This window comes from Lotus japonicus, chromosome 6 (genome assembly GCF_012489685.1).
Source record: "Lotus japonicus ecotype B-129 chromosome 6, LjGifu_v1.2".
NCBI lineage: Eukaryota > Viridiplantae > Streptophyta > Magnoliopsida > Fabales > Fabaceae > Lotus > Lotus japonicus.
In genome coordinates, this window is record NC_080046.1 from 3,085,343 (window position 1) to 3,101,852 (window position 16,510).

At 36.1% G+C, this 16,510-nt stretch overlaps 2 protein-coding genes across 3 annotated transcripts; one reads left to right on the plus strand and one right to left on the minus strand.

Annotated features, from left to right (window-relative positions):
* Nucleotides 1-1,312: 1,312 nt before the first annotated feature.
* Nucleotides 1,313-10,168, plus strand: LOC130723966 (lipid droplet phospholipase 1). 2 transcript variants are annotated; one of them, XR_009014406.1, is made up of 11 exons: nucleotides 1,313-1,550; nucleotides 1,635-1,702; nucleotides 3,287-3,357; nucleotides 4,194-4,439; nucleotides 5,903-6,066; nucleotides 6,184-6,239; nucleotides 6,338-6,390; nucleotides 6,479-6,593; nucleotides 9,252-9,349; nucleotides 9,745-9,873; nucleotides 9,955-10,168. XR_009014406.1 is itself a non-coding variant. In XM_057575115.1 (10 exons), the coding sequence occupies exons 1-10, from the start codon at nucleotides 1,423-1,425 to the stop codon at nucleotides 9,814-9,816; spliced, it is 1,071 nt and encodes a 356-aa protein (XP_057431098.1). In that variant the 5' UTR covers nucleotides 1,313-1,422; the 3' UTR covers nucleotides 9,817-9,964. The 2 variants fall into 2 exon arrangements, 1 of the variants encoding a protein (XP_057431098.1); XM_057575115.1 differs by having other exon boundaries at nucleotides 9,745-9,964.
* A 2,185-nt stretch (nucleotides 10,169-12,353) lies between these two features.
* LOC130725914 (uncharacterized) lies at nucleotides 12,354-14,057 on the minus strand. Its single transcript, XM_057577102.1, has 2 exons — nucleotides 13,225-14,057; nucleotides 12,354-12,979 (listed from the first exon to the last, which is right to left on the minus strand). Exons 1-2 carry the CDS (start codon nucleotides 13,572-13,574, stop codon nucleotides 12,526-12,528), a joined length of 804 nt encoding a protein of 267 aa, XP_057433085.1. The 5' UTR covers nucleotides 13,575-14,057; the 3' UTR covers nucleotides 12,354-12,525.
* Nucleotides 14,058-16,510: the final 2,453 nt, after the last annotated feature.

Genomic DNA, 16,510 nt, shown 5'->3' on the forward strand with positions numbered 1-16,510 from the left:
TCCAACGCAATGTAAATTTCCAAACGATCAGCCAGTAACAAAATAGAGAAGATACACCCTACGGGGAGCATTCCAAAGCATAATATTGGTAGGGCTTGACACACCAGGCTTGGCCAAGAAGTCCGCTACGACATTACCTTCGCCAAGAAGATGATGAGACAACTCAATCCTTTGAAGCATTCTCTCGATTTTTTCATGTCTTAGGTCCCTCTAAAATCATGGTTATTTGGTTTAGGTCCCTCTAAACGACGTAAGTTGATGGTAGGAGTTGAAACTTCAATATTATTTTGCATTTAGGGGCCTAAACTAAAAGATCCTAATTTTAGAGGGACCAAAAATATATTTAATCTATATAAACCAATGGCGCTAGATTTTTTATCCACTTTTCTTAATTTCCACTTCTCTCTTCCTTTGTTTGCAAGAACTGTTTATATTTTTCTTTTTCTTTTTTCCAACGGACATACCAACAACCCTAAGTAAGAACTCAGAATCCTTGAGCTAACTTTTTTTTTTTTACCTTAAGGAGACAATTTAGGTTTGAAATTTCTAAAATGGTGATCAAACTAATTGTATATAAGAAATATGATTTACCTTTTACATCTCACATAATGATTTGCTTTTTCTTTTTTTTAAATACAACAAAGAAAAATATTTGTACGTTACAAAAATATTTTAAACCATACCATTTTAGAAAAATTTGAAGAAAAAATTGCCCCTTGTGCTGATCAATGCAATGGGAACAAATTCTCATGATGTCGGTATTCTAAGAAAGAGTAGCGTTCACATCTTTCCTTTCCTTTCCTTTCCATTTAAGAATGGGCAATCACTCAAAAAAAAAAAAAAAAAAGGGCAAGGGAATAATTTAACACATTTTTTTCTACATCGGAATTGTGAAAGAATTATTTATAGAAAATGCCTTGAAATTTTGGATCAACCATAAAAAATGTTTTTATCTTTCAAAAAAAATAAAAAAAAATGTTTTTAAAATATCTATCAACAATTCACACTTATTTAGTATTTTTCGAAAAACACTTATCTAGCAGTAATGATTCATATATCACTAAACAATGCATACACTTAAGGGGACACCTTTTTTTCTCTATCTCTTTCTACTGATTACATGCATCACATTATATATCACAATTATCACTTATCTCTCATCTCTTTCTATCTCTCTATAGTGGTCTACACCTAAAGGGTGTTCAATGATCTTTATTCCTTATCTAGTAAATGTATTATTATTATTATTTAATTATTTAATTTCTATTTAATTTCCTTTGTTGTTGGGTAACCGGTATCACAAGTAGACACTACTACCCACCAAACTAACTATCCATCGCAAGTTTCTTTTCAAACTTTCTCGCACTTTCTTTTCTATTTTCTCGGGAAAACTCCAATTGCCTCCTTCTCCTTGTTAATCCGATGGATAAGAACGAGGTTTGCACATCGGAGTCCGTCGATGGAAGCAGCCGCGATGTGTGGAGTTCAAATTCCTCCGATTCTTCCACCGCCGACCATCTTGTTGTCATGGTCAATGGAATTCTCGGAAGGTGCGTGTCGGCATTGAATTGACTCTAGTTTCTTCATTGATTCTCTGTTTGTTGCATGTTTTGACTGTTTGTTTGTTCCTGCAGTTCATCAGATTGGAAGTTTGGGGCAGAGCGATTTGTTAAAGAGCTTCCTGATAAAGTTTTTGTTCACTGTAAGGACCATTCTTCTTCTCTGTTTCGGAAGATTTCATTTGATTTGATTTGATCATCATATTCATTAACATGATATGCTTAGTAGGGTAATTATAAATTCTTATAAATTCTGTGACTGGTGTAAATATCACAAGATGATAAATGGAGGGGGCTCACCTATTGAAGCATCATTTGGTGGGAGGGAATGATGTTATGTTTGGATTAGTCAACTTGCTACTTAAGCTTCAGTTGCCAATTTGTGACTTATGAGTTTATGTGACCTTCTTATGTGATTTTAAATTTGTAAGTTATATTAAATGTTTGTGATGATTTCAAAGTTACTTATTTTATTTTATTTGCTCATACTCATATACACAAACTCATAAAAAGCCCAAAATGGTACGATTATGCGATTTGTCCTCTAGTGTCCGATTTTGATCGGATGCGCTTAATCGTTTTGAAATCGCTATTTTGATTTCAAGATCACAGGAAAACCATGATTAATGATTTTAATGGAAATTGGATTTGAAATGTGTTTGATGGAACCATGCAACACTCCTCCTTTGGCGATGCAATGCGAGGCTCTGTTTTTTCGTTAGGATTAAGGTCCACCACCGTGAGAGTTCTTCTACTCATCAGGTTTGTGTTGCCCTCGTTCTCTTGGCGGTGGCCTCAAGGCCGCTAGCCTATCTCTTTTGAAGGTGGCCTCGCAGCCTATCTCCTTTGAAGGAGGCCTCGCAGCCTCTCTGCAAATATGTTAGGGTTATTTTCTCTTTCATATCATATCATGTGCTTCTTAATAAAAAAAATCCTTATAAATAAGATAAATATTAAATCCTTTTTTTAAAATACATAATGTAAATCTCAAATCTTACATTTTCATGGTTTATACATGATATTTTTATGGAATATGAATTAAAATGTATAAGTGTATGAGTTATTAGTGATTTAAACGTTTTTTTGCCTTATTTATTCTATTTTATATGCATACTTATAAATTTGGTTAAGTACAATTAGATGTACAAACAGATGATATGCATACTTCTTTACGCATTTCATCCCTTTCTGATCCTTGGTAGGATCTCAATTTTAAGCACCTAGGCCTAAGTTATCTTCAATAAATTTCAAGTTGAAGTAGTCATGCTTCTCAGCTAGAGCATAATAAAACATCTTAGAATATTTGGTTCAGCTAGACAAATCTCGATGCCTTCTTTTAAAGGCCGTTTCACTCCTCCATTTGCATTCATCTAATTGTTTGATAGGAACATGGCACTGATTCTACTTCGTTATGATTTCTTGAATGTTACTTTAACTTGTTTTAGCCCTATGTTATCCTCAGAAAACAGTTTTCCTTCTTTGATTGTAGAGAAGATATCTTTTGAAAAATTATTCAAAATTACGTATGCTTTATTTTTTGTGAATTTATTAGTTTGGAAGTTCAGACCTTCAGATCTATTTTACGTGGCTCTTTAAAGGGCCACTTTTTATACTTGAAGTATTTGTTGACTTCATTCTTTCAGCATTTTAACTTCTTCTGGAATCTAGAATGGACCTAAAATTCTGCATAATTTGCTTGCTTTACGTCTCCATATTCTTTCACCCAGGTAGCGAACGAAATGTGTCTAGGCTGACACTTGATGGTGTCGACGTCATGGGGGAGCGATTGGCAGAGGAGGTTAGTATCTGACTGTATAGGAGTTTTGCTTTACGAGTTTTTTATGTCTTGCTCTTGTTAAAATCAATTTACTCCTAGTTCTCCGGATTCATTATCCATATATTACATTACCCAACCTTTGTCATACATTAGATGTTATAAATGTTATCATGTTTATGAGATACGTAGAAGGGATATCTTGTGTTGTTTAATGAAGGGGAAAAAAATTAGAGATTAAACATGATGTCAGTACAATCCTAGTATTGAAGTTACGTACCGCATCATAGGGTACTGCATTGAATATGTTTTGATATGCAGTGCCACTTGTTATCATGAAACTTTATTTCCATCAATCACAAATTGAGACAGAATACAGTGGGTCAAATTTTATGATTTTGAAAGCAGATAAAATGATCTCTATTGTTGCCAAGTAGTGTTCATGATAGTGTCGTGCTAAATAGTGTGATACTGTTTAGCCTTTTGTTTTATATATCTTCTCTGCTACGGGTACGGGTAAAACATAATCTGTTGAAGTTTTCTTTGTGGAGATCTCATAAACTATTTATGAAAGAAGGTCTTTCCACAGTAGAACTCTGTAGGATTTAGGGTTTATGGCTGGTCTCTATTTGGAGAAGGGAACTTACATTCAGTTTATGAGTTCAACATAGAAAACTGATATGTTAATTGCTTGTGTATGTGGTAGATAGACAACTTTCATGTTTCGTTTTTGGTTCAAATGAATCCATTTACTAACCAGAAAAGTGTAGTATTTGAGATCTGTACTTCTTTACATACATCTATACCATGGCATTGAATACATCATTATTATTGCTATTAACAACTAATTTAACTGTTAGGTCCTTGAGTTGATTCAGAGAAAGCCAAATATGCGTAAAATCTCCTTTGTCGCACACTCAGTTGGAGGTTTGGTGGCTCGATATGCGATTGGAAGGCTGTATAGGCCACCTGAGAAAGAAGAGTGTATAAAGGACTCATGCAATAAAGAAAGTAAGGAGGACTCAAATGGTACAATATGTGGCTTGGAGGCAGTGAATTTCATAACTGTTGCTACACCGCATCTTGGGTCAAGGGGCAATAAGCAGGTGCCAACATTTTATCTTAATTTTTTGTTGTTGTTGCCCAGATCTAGTAATAGGGATTGAAGTATCTATTGGTGACATAAATAATCTAGCCTAGTGTGTCAAGGTAACATTACATGTTCTATTGTATGTAATGTGCATTGACACATGGATTTAGCATATGATTCTCTCCTCTCTCTCTCTCTCTGTCTCTCTCTCTCTCTCAGCAAACTATATATTTGGTGGTCAATTAACATAATATACTGTTGAGTAGGGTGTGCATCACACAAAATGGTATTGGATGCTTTTGAACTGGTCAAGTCTTTTTCTCCCGCATAGCGAATGTAGTACATTGGATTTGGATGTTGGCTTACCTTGTGAACATTGGAGACTCTAAAGCCACGTCTCGAGTATCTTAATTTAACATTTTTCCTCTATGTAGTTGGAATGGAAATCCTAGCATGAATAAGTTATTTAGAAGCTTAGATCAAGGGCTTAAAACCTTGTATGCCTTTTATTACAGGGTACTTTGCTATGTTGCATAATCTTATTGTAAACTTGAAGACTGGTTTGATTGAGGAGCTACATACCTAATGAACAATGGATTAAAACAGGTAGAAAGCACAAGGGTCAATAATGTAACATACTAACACCTTTAGTATTTTGTAATGCAAGACTGAAGTCAAGCAATCTTAGGTATAATTGACTTAATAGGTGGGCTTTGGGGCAATAGTTGGAGTTGCTTCTGTGTGACTAAGAGTACATAGGTTCAAGTTGTAGAATTAGCCTCTTTGCAATTCAAGGCAAGACTGCTAAACGTGTCCCATAATTAGGTCCGACCCTTTCCTGGATGGAATTTTATATCACCACGTTGCCATTTTTTGGATATAATAATTGTCCTAGAAAGTTGAGGATAAGCCTCGGTGCAATAGCCAGGTTGCTGTTTGGCGACCTGGTATCAGAAGAAGCCTTTCTATTATGGGGGTAAGGATGTGCACAGTTGACTTTTCCATGGGTCCAACAATGAGGGAGCCTCATGCTATTCATCTTGCTGCCCTTTTATAATAATTGACTTAAATTAGGGACGGAAATAGTGTAAGAAGTTACTGACGCGTGCTCTTTACTCTGGTTTGGGGTAAATTTGACTATAGCACAGTGCAAGCAATGTTGTGAAAATCGGTATTTGCGTAGGCTCGGAGATGGGGTGCAAAATGGTAAATCGTAGAATTGTAAACCAGATCATAATTCAAATGTAGAACATCTATCTTCGATTGTAAGATTCTACACACAATTAAAAGTATACTATTTGCATCAAAAGTATACATGTTGAAATTGAATTCAACACATAGAATATCTATCTGTGCCGTCTCACCATCTATCAGGGGCGAACAAGTTTTTGCATTTTATTGGGATATTTTCATTGAAGATGGTTTCATCACCTTTTGCTTTTTGGGTATTTAAACATGTTACTGGGTTTTGAATTTCAGGTTCCATTTCTTTTCGGGGTAACTGCTTTTGAGAAACTTGCAAGTTGTGTCATTCACTTGATTTTTAGAAGAACAGGTCGGCATCTTTTCCTTACTGATGATGATGAAGGAAAACCTCCGTTGCTGAAACGCATGGTTGAAGACTATGATGACTGTTATTTCATGTATGTTTATTTTCTTATCTCATATCAATTTCCTATTTTATCATTTATGTATAGATTATGTTGAGTTTGTTTCCATTGAAGGATCTTCATCAAATGAATCTTACTTGCTATGTGCAGGTCTGCATTACGCACTTTCAAACGTAGGGTGGTATATTCAAATGTAGGCTATGATCGTATCCTTTGGATTTACTTATTTTTTCTGCTTAGTTTGGTGTCTAGTTTTTTAATTGCATATATTTTTATTTGGTTTTTCCTTTATATAATTCTTTAGATATTGTTGGCTGGAGAACATCATGCATTAGACGTGATAATGAACTTCCAAAGGTATATTTACCAGCATAACTTGTTAGTGCTGTCTGATTTGATGAATCGTTTGTTGCCATTGAGTGATGTTAAAATATTTGGTTGGCAGTGGGAGGATACCCTCAATGAAAAGTATCCACATGTTGTATATCAAGAGCATTGCAAGGCATGTGATGCTGAGCAGTGTGATTCAACAGAAGATAACGGCTCTGACAAGATTGAAGGTTTGCATCTTTATGTATATTATTGTGTGTGTGTGTGTGTGTGTGTGTGTGTGTATCGTTGGACGTATCTAATGAGAGGGTTTTTTTTTATCTGAGAGTGAAAGGAGTAAATCCTAACCATATGACCAAGATTGAATGTTATTTAAGTTCAAAGGGCTATATGTTTTAATCTTTGACCATCATAGTTGGATTTAATGTTCAGGATGTACTCCTAACTTTCACATGAAGAAAGCCCTCTCACCTGAGACGCCTGCTATATATATTAACGATTTCACATATCTACGATTGTCATTTTGAATCTCTAGTCTCTTGAATGTTCACTCTTTGTTATGTTCTATTGAGATAAAGAAAATGAAAAGGAACACACTAGAGAATCATATATTTAATAGGTGTCATACGTACAACAACCAATAATTAACTGAATTAGTAATTACTATAATTACATATCAATATACAACATAAGATCAACCTGATTACCCTATTTATATTATTTTGACCCCTCCCCTTCAAGTTGGAGCGAGTTTATCACATGCTCCAATCTTGTTACACATCTAACTGATTTAGTATCCTCTCAGAGACTTGGTAAAACATTTGTTGACGAAGCTAGTGGTGTGACCCATGTACGATCTTCTCTCTAACAAAATTACAGTCTCTAAAAAAAATTACATTCTGTTTGTTTGCATTATCACTACGCAAGTATGAATGAAGGGACCAAATTGAGATTAAATCGTTAGGTCTTTGAGATAGAAAACAACTTAGATCAACCTTTTGTCAAACACAAGTATGTTGAGAATAAGTACAAATAAAGGTGACAGAGTATGCCTACTCTAAAGATGACTGAAATTTCAAACTTAAAAATGAACTGAAGAAAATGGAGACATTTCATGATGACCAACTCGATTGGGAAGCAAATTATGACGAGGAGAGGGGACTTTCTTTATGTGAAAGTTATAGGAGTAGGTTGAAGGTTGAAGGGGTGAAGGTTGCTCTACCCTTTATAAACACTTATTTGGTCATATCTCTAGTCAATATAAGATTTCTCAACACACCTTCTCACGCCCAGAGATTGACATATGTAGCGTGGGAAAAAAATCTAGGATATGCTTTGATATCAACTTATAATTTGGGTTAGTAGGCCTAACTCTACCCAAGCTAGCTTAGGGGGGAGGGTCGTTCTACTCTCTATAAACACTTATTTGACCATAGTCAATGTGAGACTTCTCCGCATGACTATACCTCCTAATTTTGGGACTTCTAATTCTTCTCTTGTCTGTCATCTTTCGGAAGCTCTGTATGGTCTGGTCAGCCTTGTTGTGCCTTCAAATGCTCATTTACTCGTCTCTTTTGGGTTCTCTGCCAGCCAGCGTGACCTCTTTCTTTTCATTCAGATCGCTAAAACTTCGTGTCTTAATTTACGTTGATGATTTCATTGTTTCTGGCTCCTCTCCAAACTTAGTTCAACAGCTTATTGCTCAACTTCATCAGAACGTCGCTCTCAAGCTGTTGGGCATCCGTGATTATTTCCTTGTAATTGAGGTCATTTCTCTTTCTGGTGGCTGTCTTTACTTTCTCAGGTCAAATACATCCGTGGCTTATTTCCAAAGTTAATATGCAATCTGTAGGTTTTCTACTCCCATGACTTCTTAGGAACTGTGAACTGTCAAAATTTGGCAGTGACTATTTTTATGATCCCCCACTTCACTATGTCGCTCCATTTGCTACGTATTGTATGCCTATTACTAGGCCTAATTTAAGCTTCTCAATCGACAAAGTGTGTCGATTCGTGTCTCAGCCGTTCGTCTCTCACCGGAAGGCTACTAAATGTATTCTTCATTATTCCCAAGCTACTATTCTTTTGGATTGTTGCTGCGATCAGCTTCACCTCACTCTCCTTTACCTCATTAATTTTTCCTGGGCTGTGAACCTTGATGACCGGTGCTCCACATCTGGCTGTTACATTCTTTTGGGTCTAAAATTGGTTTCTTGGTGGTACCCTTATGGCTAACTCAATCAAGCAACAAGGCTGAATATTGCAGCCTCACCAATACCACAGCAGAGATTTTGTGGATACAGACCCTTGGAGAAATCTGTATTCTTCAATGCTACTCCTTTTGTATATGGTGACAATTTAAGTATTGTGAATCCGTCACATAACTTATTCTGCATAGTTGCACCAAGCCCATGGAGCTAGACGTCTTCTTTTGGCAGAGACAAAGTACTTGCTCAGCAACTGGTTGTTTCTCATGTGCCAGCTGATGATCAACTTGCAGATGCTTTAAATTCCAGGACTACGTTGTCTCTGCATTCGTGACAAAGTTGGGTGTTTCACAAGATTCACTTTATCACATCCTCCTGAATTTGAGGGAGAATATTAGTGTATGACAGCTCGGTCAGTTGTTATGTTAGTCAGCCCTGAACTTGGATAGATCAGTTGTTAGACAGTTATGACAACTACCGTCGTCAGTTCAGAGACTGTTAGGATTGTTACATGGTTAAACCTAAGACTAAGGAACTGAAACAGTTGTAAAAAGTTAACTTAGAAAATTCTATAAGCTTCTAGGTTAGAGAATATACTCTATAAATAGATGTGTTGTATATTCAGTTCACTAAAAACTATTTGAGAAATTATTTATCTCTAACTAGAATGAACACTTGCAGAGGAGCTGGTAACGGCCTTATCTCGTGTTTCGTGGGAAAAAGTAGATGTTAGCTTCCATAGTAGCAGACTGCGATTTGCTGCTCATAGTGTCATTCAGGTATGTGTCAATGCCTTGCTATCACCATGTGTGTGGGTGTGTATATATATATATATATATATATATATATATATATATATATATATATATGGCACCATCATTATCCAACTCCAACTCTATTGACAATCTTTCAAGTCAGGCATGTTGTTGTATTTCTGGAAGAAAATGGTATCAACACTCACTTAACTCTCTTTTTTCAACAATCTCTCATTTATTGGTTGAAATTCGTATGGGGTCCCCTTAAAATGTGGGTTCCACTTCCAATTTTTGTGCGATCACATAAATTTCAACCACTGAATAAGAGTGTTAAAGTGAGTGTTGATAGCATTCCTTTTATTGTGGTTTTATTTGCTGATATTCCTTGTCCATAATATTTTGCAATGCCTATCTTACAGGTCAAAGACCAAATCTCTCATATAGATGGTGCAGATGTTATACAGCATATGATTGACCATTTTCGTATCTAGAAGCTGCTTGTCTCTAGAGTTGTATATTTCCCTCTTGGCAATATAAGCTTTTCATAGGTAAATATACAAGGGCTATGTTATCTAAAATTAAACCTGATTGATATTTTTCAAATTTATCTTAAATTGAATTCATTGCAGGATGGAAAAATTGATTCTCTCAGTAACAAAGTTCTTCCAAAAGTTAAGGTGAAGAAGCAATTGAAATTTTGTTTTTTCGTGATCCTTGAAAATGTATTAGAATATATGTATAAGATAGGTAGACCGGCAGATTTTTCTATATGAAAGCCTTTGAATCAGGATAGCATGTTCATATGCATTTGGCAACAATAAAATGTGAAGATAACTTAGTAAACTGGAAAAATGAGTAAAACACTAAACAGCGGGGGAAACAATATGAGAGAAAATCTTGGAAGGGGTGGCAAGAAGGAGAAGCAATGGTCCATAAGAGGTTTTATTTAAATAGATCAGCCTATTACACTTAAAAGGCTTTGGCTTACTTGCATTTTGGGTCCCATAATTAACATGATTGTGGTCCCCTTTTTTTGTAAAAAAAGAAAAAAAAAATGGAGCTATTTTGTACCTACTGGTAATGCAATTCATCGACTTTCATCCTTTTGCCATCTTTCTGTCCAAAATCTAATGTCGTCTGTCTACATGGCACTTTTATTCGAACCCTTGTAACACCTCGATTTTCAGGAAATTACCATAGTGATCAAATGCAAAAATAAACATGCTAAACTACTTTTAACATATGAGTAGTTTTTTTTGTTTTAAAAAACAAAGATGCATAAATAAGTAAGAGTGCAATTAAATACATGTAATTAGCGGACAACAAAGTTAAAAGAAAGATGTCAACTTCACACAAAACGGATAGTACACCAAGTATGAAAGACTCCATACACGATACACTTCCTGTAATCCCACGCAGGAGATTTACTAGTGCAGCACAACATCGAACTCCACCTCAAAATGTTCCTGCATGTACAAAAAGAAGAGAAATGTCCTACATGCCCAAATCTACCCTCAAAACGTCAATTGCTCAGAGGAAGCTTAGTGCAATGGCCCCTCCGTGGATCCTCTTCCATGCCCCTCGATGCTCCAGCACGCTTCTCTACTGCCTATAAAAACTCCCCAAAATGTTTTTCGGGTCGAGATCCACAAAGTGCGTATCAGATCCACGTGAACGGTGCACACCACATTCTCCTCAACAATCATAGGATGGAGAGACGATAATGTGTCAGGGTAGAAGGAGTATAGAAAGGCTCCTCCTTCACCAAAGATGTTAAAATGATAAGTCCAGTTGGGGTAGGCTTAGTGTTTGGCTCAGTCGTCACACTCATGGCAGAGGGAGTCGCATCCATATCTACCAAGAAGCAAAGCATCCTTCGAACACGCCAACTAGAAATATAGCATCCTCAATCATTTTGAACCCCCGGGTAATCATTTATGAAGTGAAAAAATGAGTCATAATGTTTCTGGACTTTCAAACAAATAAGCCTAGAATCCTCTCTATCAATCCCCCCCCCCCCCCACTGCCTATTACAACTCCCCAAAATGGCTTTCGGGTCGAGATCCACAAAGTGCGTATCAGATCCATGTAAACGGTGCACACCACGTTCTCCTCAACAATCATAGGATGGAGAGACGATAATGCGCCGGGGTAGAAGGAGTATAGAAAGGATCCTCCTTCACCAAAGATGTTAAAATGATAAGTTCAGCCGGGGTAGACTTAGTGTTTGGCTCAGTCGTCACACTCATGGCAGAGGGAGTCGCATCCATATCTACCAAGACCATCCATGGAGGGATAGGCCAGCGAAGCATCCTTCGAACACGCCAACTAGAAATATAGCATCCTCAATCATTTTGAACCCCCGGGCCATCACTTATGAAGTGGAAAATTGAGTCATAATGTTTCTGGACTTTCAAACAAATAAGCCTAGAATACTCTCTATCAATCCCCCCCCATTAAACTTTACCATGTAAGTCAGTGAGGTTGTTACAAACTTACACAAGTACCTTTTATTGATGTAGAAAAATTTCAGTGGTAAGGCAAAGGCACAATTTGTAGATAGAAGATTTTTACTTTTTATCATACAATTGATACTTATTCTCCCTTATTTTGTCATACGTGATGACAGTGAGAAACTTAACTAATTTTCCAATTAAATGAAATAATTAATGTGGTGACGGGGTTTTAGAACAATTTGGTGCCCCCCTTGAATGGAGATATGATGTTTGTCCATTTTCTCATAGGACCATGGAAAAACACATTTAACTATTAGAAAAACTTGATTGTTACACTAACAACACTTGTTTATTGAGTTTTCAAGAACTTGCAAGTGGCTCAACAATAAAAAAAATTCAAAATTTGAGTTGCAAAAGGAAGAGAAGAAGAGAAGAATACATGGACATGCTAGAATTTCAAGATAAAAGGAAATTCTTGTAAGAAAATACATTGAAAATGAACATTTACAGAAGTTGTTCAGTACATGCACAACTCAAGATAGTTATATTACACGAAAGGAATACATGTTTATGAGAAAACACATACACATAACCTTGATAACATAAACAAATTCTAACATAACAACAAACAAAATAATAAAAGCTACACAGGAAAAAGCCAGATATTCAGGTGATGCTGCCACACTATCCAGCTAAGTTTTTGCTGTCTATGCACGCATGATACACTTTTAAATTTCACTGGAATCAACCTAAGCGAAGCTCCAAATCAATGCCTTCATTATCACTAGTAGTCAAGGAAATGCTTGCATCACTTGGAAGCATCTGGGACCCATAGTTGATGGTATTGTTGCTGCTACCACTTGCGTTGCCGCTACCACCTTCTTCAAATGGCGAAATAGGAAATAAAGGAGTTTTCTCTGAGAAAAGAGTGAGGGTTTTTGGTGCCTCATTAAGAACAACAGGACATGAATATGGGGTTGGGGCTTCCATGAGGTTCATGTTTCCAGCCATGAGGCTACAGTCATAGTAGTTAGTGAGCCTCCTTCTCCTAAATCCATACAAGTATGTGGCTGGTAGGTGCCTGTAAAAGCTAGCAGCGTAATTTTGAACTTGTTGTGGAGTCTTGTTCAACAAAAAGTATTTAGCGATTTCGCTCCAGTGCCCTTTTCCAAACTTGATTAGCCCCATCAAAAATAACCTAAGATTGAAATACAATATAAACTCACATTTAATTTCATAATTAAATCAAAGGAAGGAATAATAATAAATTCAAAAGGAAAATTAGTCATAGTTAAAATATTTAATGATCTATGAAGTCTTTGCCAATATCTTTCTTCCAAAAGTTTGAAATATTATTAGGAGTTAAAATGCAAGTAAATGCATGAGAAAACTAAGAAAATACTAATATAAAATGAAATAGATTTGTGGTTGAAAGGGACAAACTCATGCTCTCTCTCGGTCCAAGGCTCCTTGAACCTAACTCCATGAGGAAAGAGGAATGATTTTGCTTCAGGGACTGGTTCGAGAACTGTGAAAACTCGATTGCCGTCCATGCTAGGCTGGAAACTGAAAGGAAAGTGAAAAGGCTCATAGATGTGAGATGAAGCTGGCCATAAAGCATTTTGACGATAGTATGTAAGGTTCATATTAGACCATAAAGGCATGGGAGAACTTTGTAGTTGAACATTTGTTGAAGAAGAATCACCAAAATTGAGAAAGATTATTGGTGCATTAGATGATGTTCTGGGTGGTGATGGAGGTGAGTTTGTAGGATCAACGATTTCATTAGCCATTGTTGAACAAAAGGAAAGAGACGAGGGGATAGAGAGAGAGAGAGAGAGACAAACTAGTTGTAGAAATGAGTAAATAGTTGAAATTTACTCGAGTTGTGTTGAAAGTCGAAACAACTTACGTATTGATTTATAGCATCCAAGGATAGCCTACATTTACCAGAATGTCCATGTAAATTCTTATTATTTATATATTTTTGTTTCAATCACTCCTATGTTCCTATAATTTAATGCATTTACATTTTATGTCACTTTACTTTCGGAATTGATTATGAAAGACCTAATGCAAATATAACATATGCTTCCATTTAAAAACGTGAGGCCTAAGAGACGACCCAAAAAAGTTGAGAAGAGAGTTAGAAAGATGGAAGTTCATGTTGGAGTTTTTTTTAGTGGAGACTCGGCTCAAAAAGTGAGAATCATCTAATGCTTCTACAAGCGGAGTTTTCAGAGTCACCTGGTGTCTTGACTAGGGCAAGGATTGCCTTTTTGATGGGGAATCATTTGGGTATGATGTATGATTGTACAAATGAGACTGCTCTAAACCAAATAACATCTAAAATTCGTGCTCGCAAGTCCTCTTAGTCGAGGTAGTTGGCTTCTCCTTCGTTAGTGTTGATCTTGTTCCTTCATTTTGGTCTCTTAGCTTGTTCTTTGTTGTTGGTTTGTGTTGTATTAGTTTGTGTGGTTGATTTGATGTTTTTTTTGTGGTTTTTGTCATGTGTTGTATCTGACCTTTTTGGGCTTCTAGTTGAGGATTTTGTGGCTTTGGTATTGTAGGTTTGTTTCTAGGGCTTTTTGTTATCGTTCATCTGTGAATTTTTTCTAGGTTGGTTGTTTTATGGGTTTTTTTCTCATTTTGTATATTGTTTCCCTTACGAGATGAAGATGAATTTGTAGATTTTATTTTCTTATTTTCAATAAATATGGCCGTTTAATACGATACTCGAAATATATATAACACTAGACATATTTATTTCAAGCAATAATAGTAAAATAAAAAAGGGCTTGGGACAAAGTCCTTTTTACTGTTATAAAGAATGATCTTCAATATTTTCTAGCACACATAATGAGATAAAAGGGGTATATAATATTCATTAAAAGAATCCTCAAATATATTTTTCACAACGCAATATGCAGTAGGATGTGGTTGCTGTTAATTCAACTTCATCTTGTGATTAAGGTTATAATCACCTTTGGAGAGCTTTGAATGATTTGAAAATTTATAAATGCGTGAATTTGTCAATCCTTCCTCTTATTTTTCTTTGATTTTCTGATTTTTTTCACTTTTTTCTTCTTCTTCTTCTTCACTTTCTCCCCCATTCTCAATTTTTCAACAAAAAGCTTATCCTTAGTTCAACTAGTTGCCTCATCTAAATGTCTGAGCTCTTGATGGAGGCCTCTGTGTTCTTTTGATTAATCATTGTTATTTCCATTTATTTTGCCAGTGTATCCTCCAATCTTGAAGTACTATCATGTTATGGGGATGAATATAGCTGGTATAGTGGTGGTGGCAATTGTTCTTCCTGAAAATGGAAATAACAAACATATGAGTATCAAAACATACAACAAACCACATTACCTTCTCTTTAAAGGATAATTGTTGCATTTTTGGAAGACTGTTATTCAGAAGCTCCTTGTTGCTTCTTCTCTTTAGCTAGCTATTTGGTATGCACAATAAAGAACAAGCTAACACAAGAGATTGAAAACAAAAACTCTACACTATATTCACATTCATTCAAGCAAATACTAATTGCTTGCTCTTACGTCGAATCAAGCAAATATGTTCTAGGTGCGCAAACTAAAACATAACATTAAGATCAAGAGAAAACCATTGAATCATTGCAAAGAACAAGATTTATATTCAAGAGAATCACATATAAACCATAAGTTTCATAGTATAGTATTACATCTAAATCCTAGTAAAATAGAGCTAATTTATATATTTCCATGGAAAGCTTTGCAAATAGAGATGAGGAACTAGAAGAATTGAAATCATTAAGATGTTACACTATGACCTTCAAAGCTTTTTCTCCGGCCTCCTGAGTCTCTCCCCTTATTTTCCTTCGTGTTTTCTCCTTAAAAGATCTAAGATGTCCCATGAAATCTGATGAGAAACCTAAAATATGAAGAAAGAAGAAGCTGAGTGGCGATAAGTGCCACATTCTAGTGCTAAGCCTCATGTAAATTGGCTTGAAAACGCCTTAGCAAGTGTTGAAAGGTGTTACTCCACAAAAAAATATTTGTACATACACTCCACAAAATATCACTGTTTTACCGCAACGCCCTCATTCAACAGTAAAATCAGAATAATCAAAATGACTTCTCAAATGAGAGCAAGTGCTTCACCTCCCCCTCTTCCTATGATATGTCACATTCTCCGACTAACCACCTCCCTTGCACCTCTTCACTTTTTCCTCAACCCCGCCAAGGAAGGCACCACAAGGGAAATCAATGGTTTTTTAAAATAGAGGATGTGTGTCATTGGTCATGTCATGTATGTCAGTATGCGATAATGTGAACTTGAAATAGAGGATATTCAATGTAATTTCCCCTATGTGTCTATTGAGAATGAGTTGATTTATACACAGCTTTACTCATTTTCTACCTTCATTTTCTATTTATTTCTCTCTTCTCTTCACTTGTGCAATGGTTTTAAGTGTGTTGTTTTGGCTATAAGCAGGCAGTGGATCACGCAGCAGTTCGGATTTTGAAAGAAGAGGGAATGGATGCCATAAAATTGGAAGCAGGGTCCGCTTCAACTATAGGATCGTCGCAACAAAAGCTATTTTTGAGGCTGGAATAGTAGTGATGGGCATGTCGGGCTCACTGCCCATGCAATTAGTGCTTAAGGGGGATTTCGACCTCAAGGAAGGAATGTTGCTAGTGCTGTCAAGGTCTATCTCCCTCTTGCATGATGCATCTATTTGGTTTTGGAA

Bases quoted from the DNA above. Each gene is read 5' to 3' on its own strand.
- LOC130723966 (XM_057575115.1), top strand. From the start codon at position 1,423: ATGGATAAGAACGAGGTTTGCACATCGGAGTCCGTCGATGGAAGCAGC. The intron at 1,551-1,634 runs GTGCGTGTCGGC...TTGTTCCTGCAG, and splicing joins GTCAATGGAATTCTCGGAAG to TTCATCAGATTGGAAGTTTG. The intron at 4,440-5,902 runs GTGCCAACATTT...TTTGAATTTCAG, and splicing joins GGTCAAGGGGCAATAAGCAG to GTTCCATTTCTTTTCGGGGT.
- LOC130725914 (XM_057577102.1), bottom strand. From the start codon at position 13,574: ATGGCTAATGAAATCGTTGATCCTACAAACTCACCTCCATCACCACCC. The intron at 12,980-13,224 runs GTTTGTCCCTTT...TTTCAATCTTAG, and splicing joins TGGACCGAGAGAGAGCATGA to GTTATTTTTGATGGGGCTAA.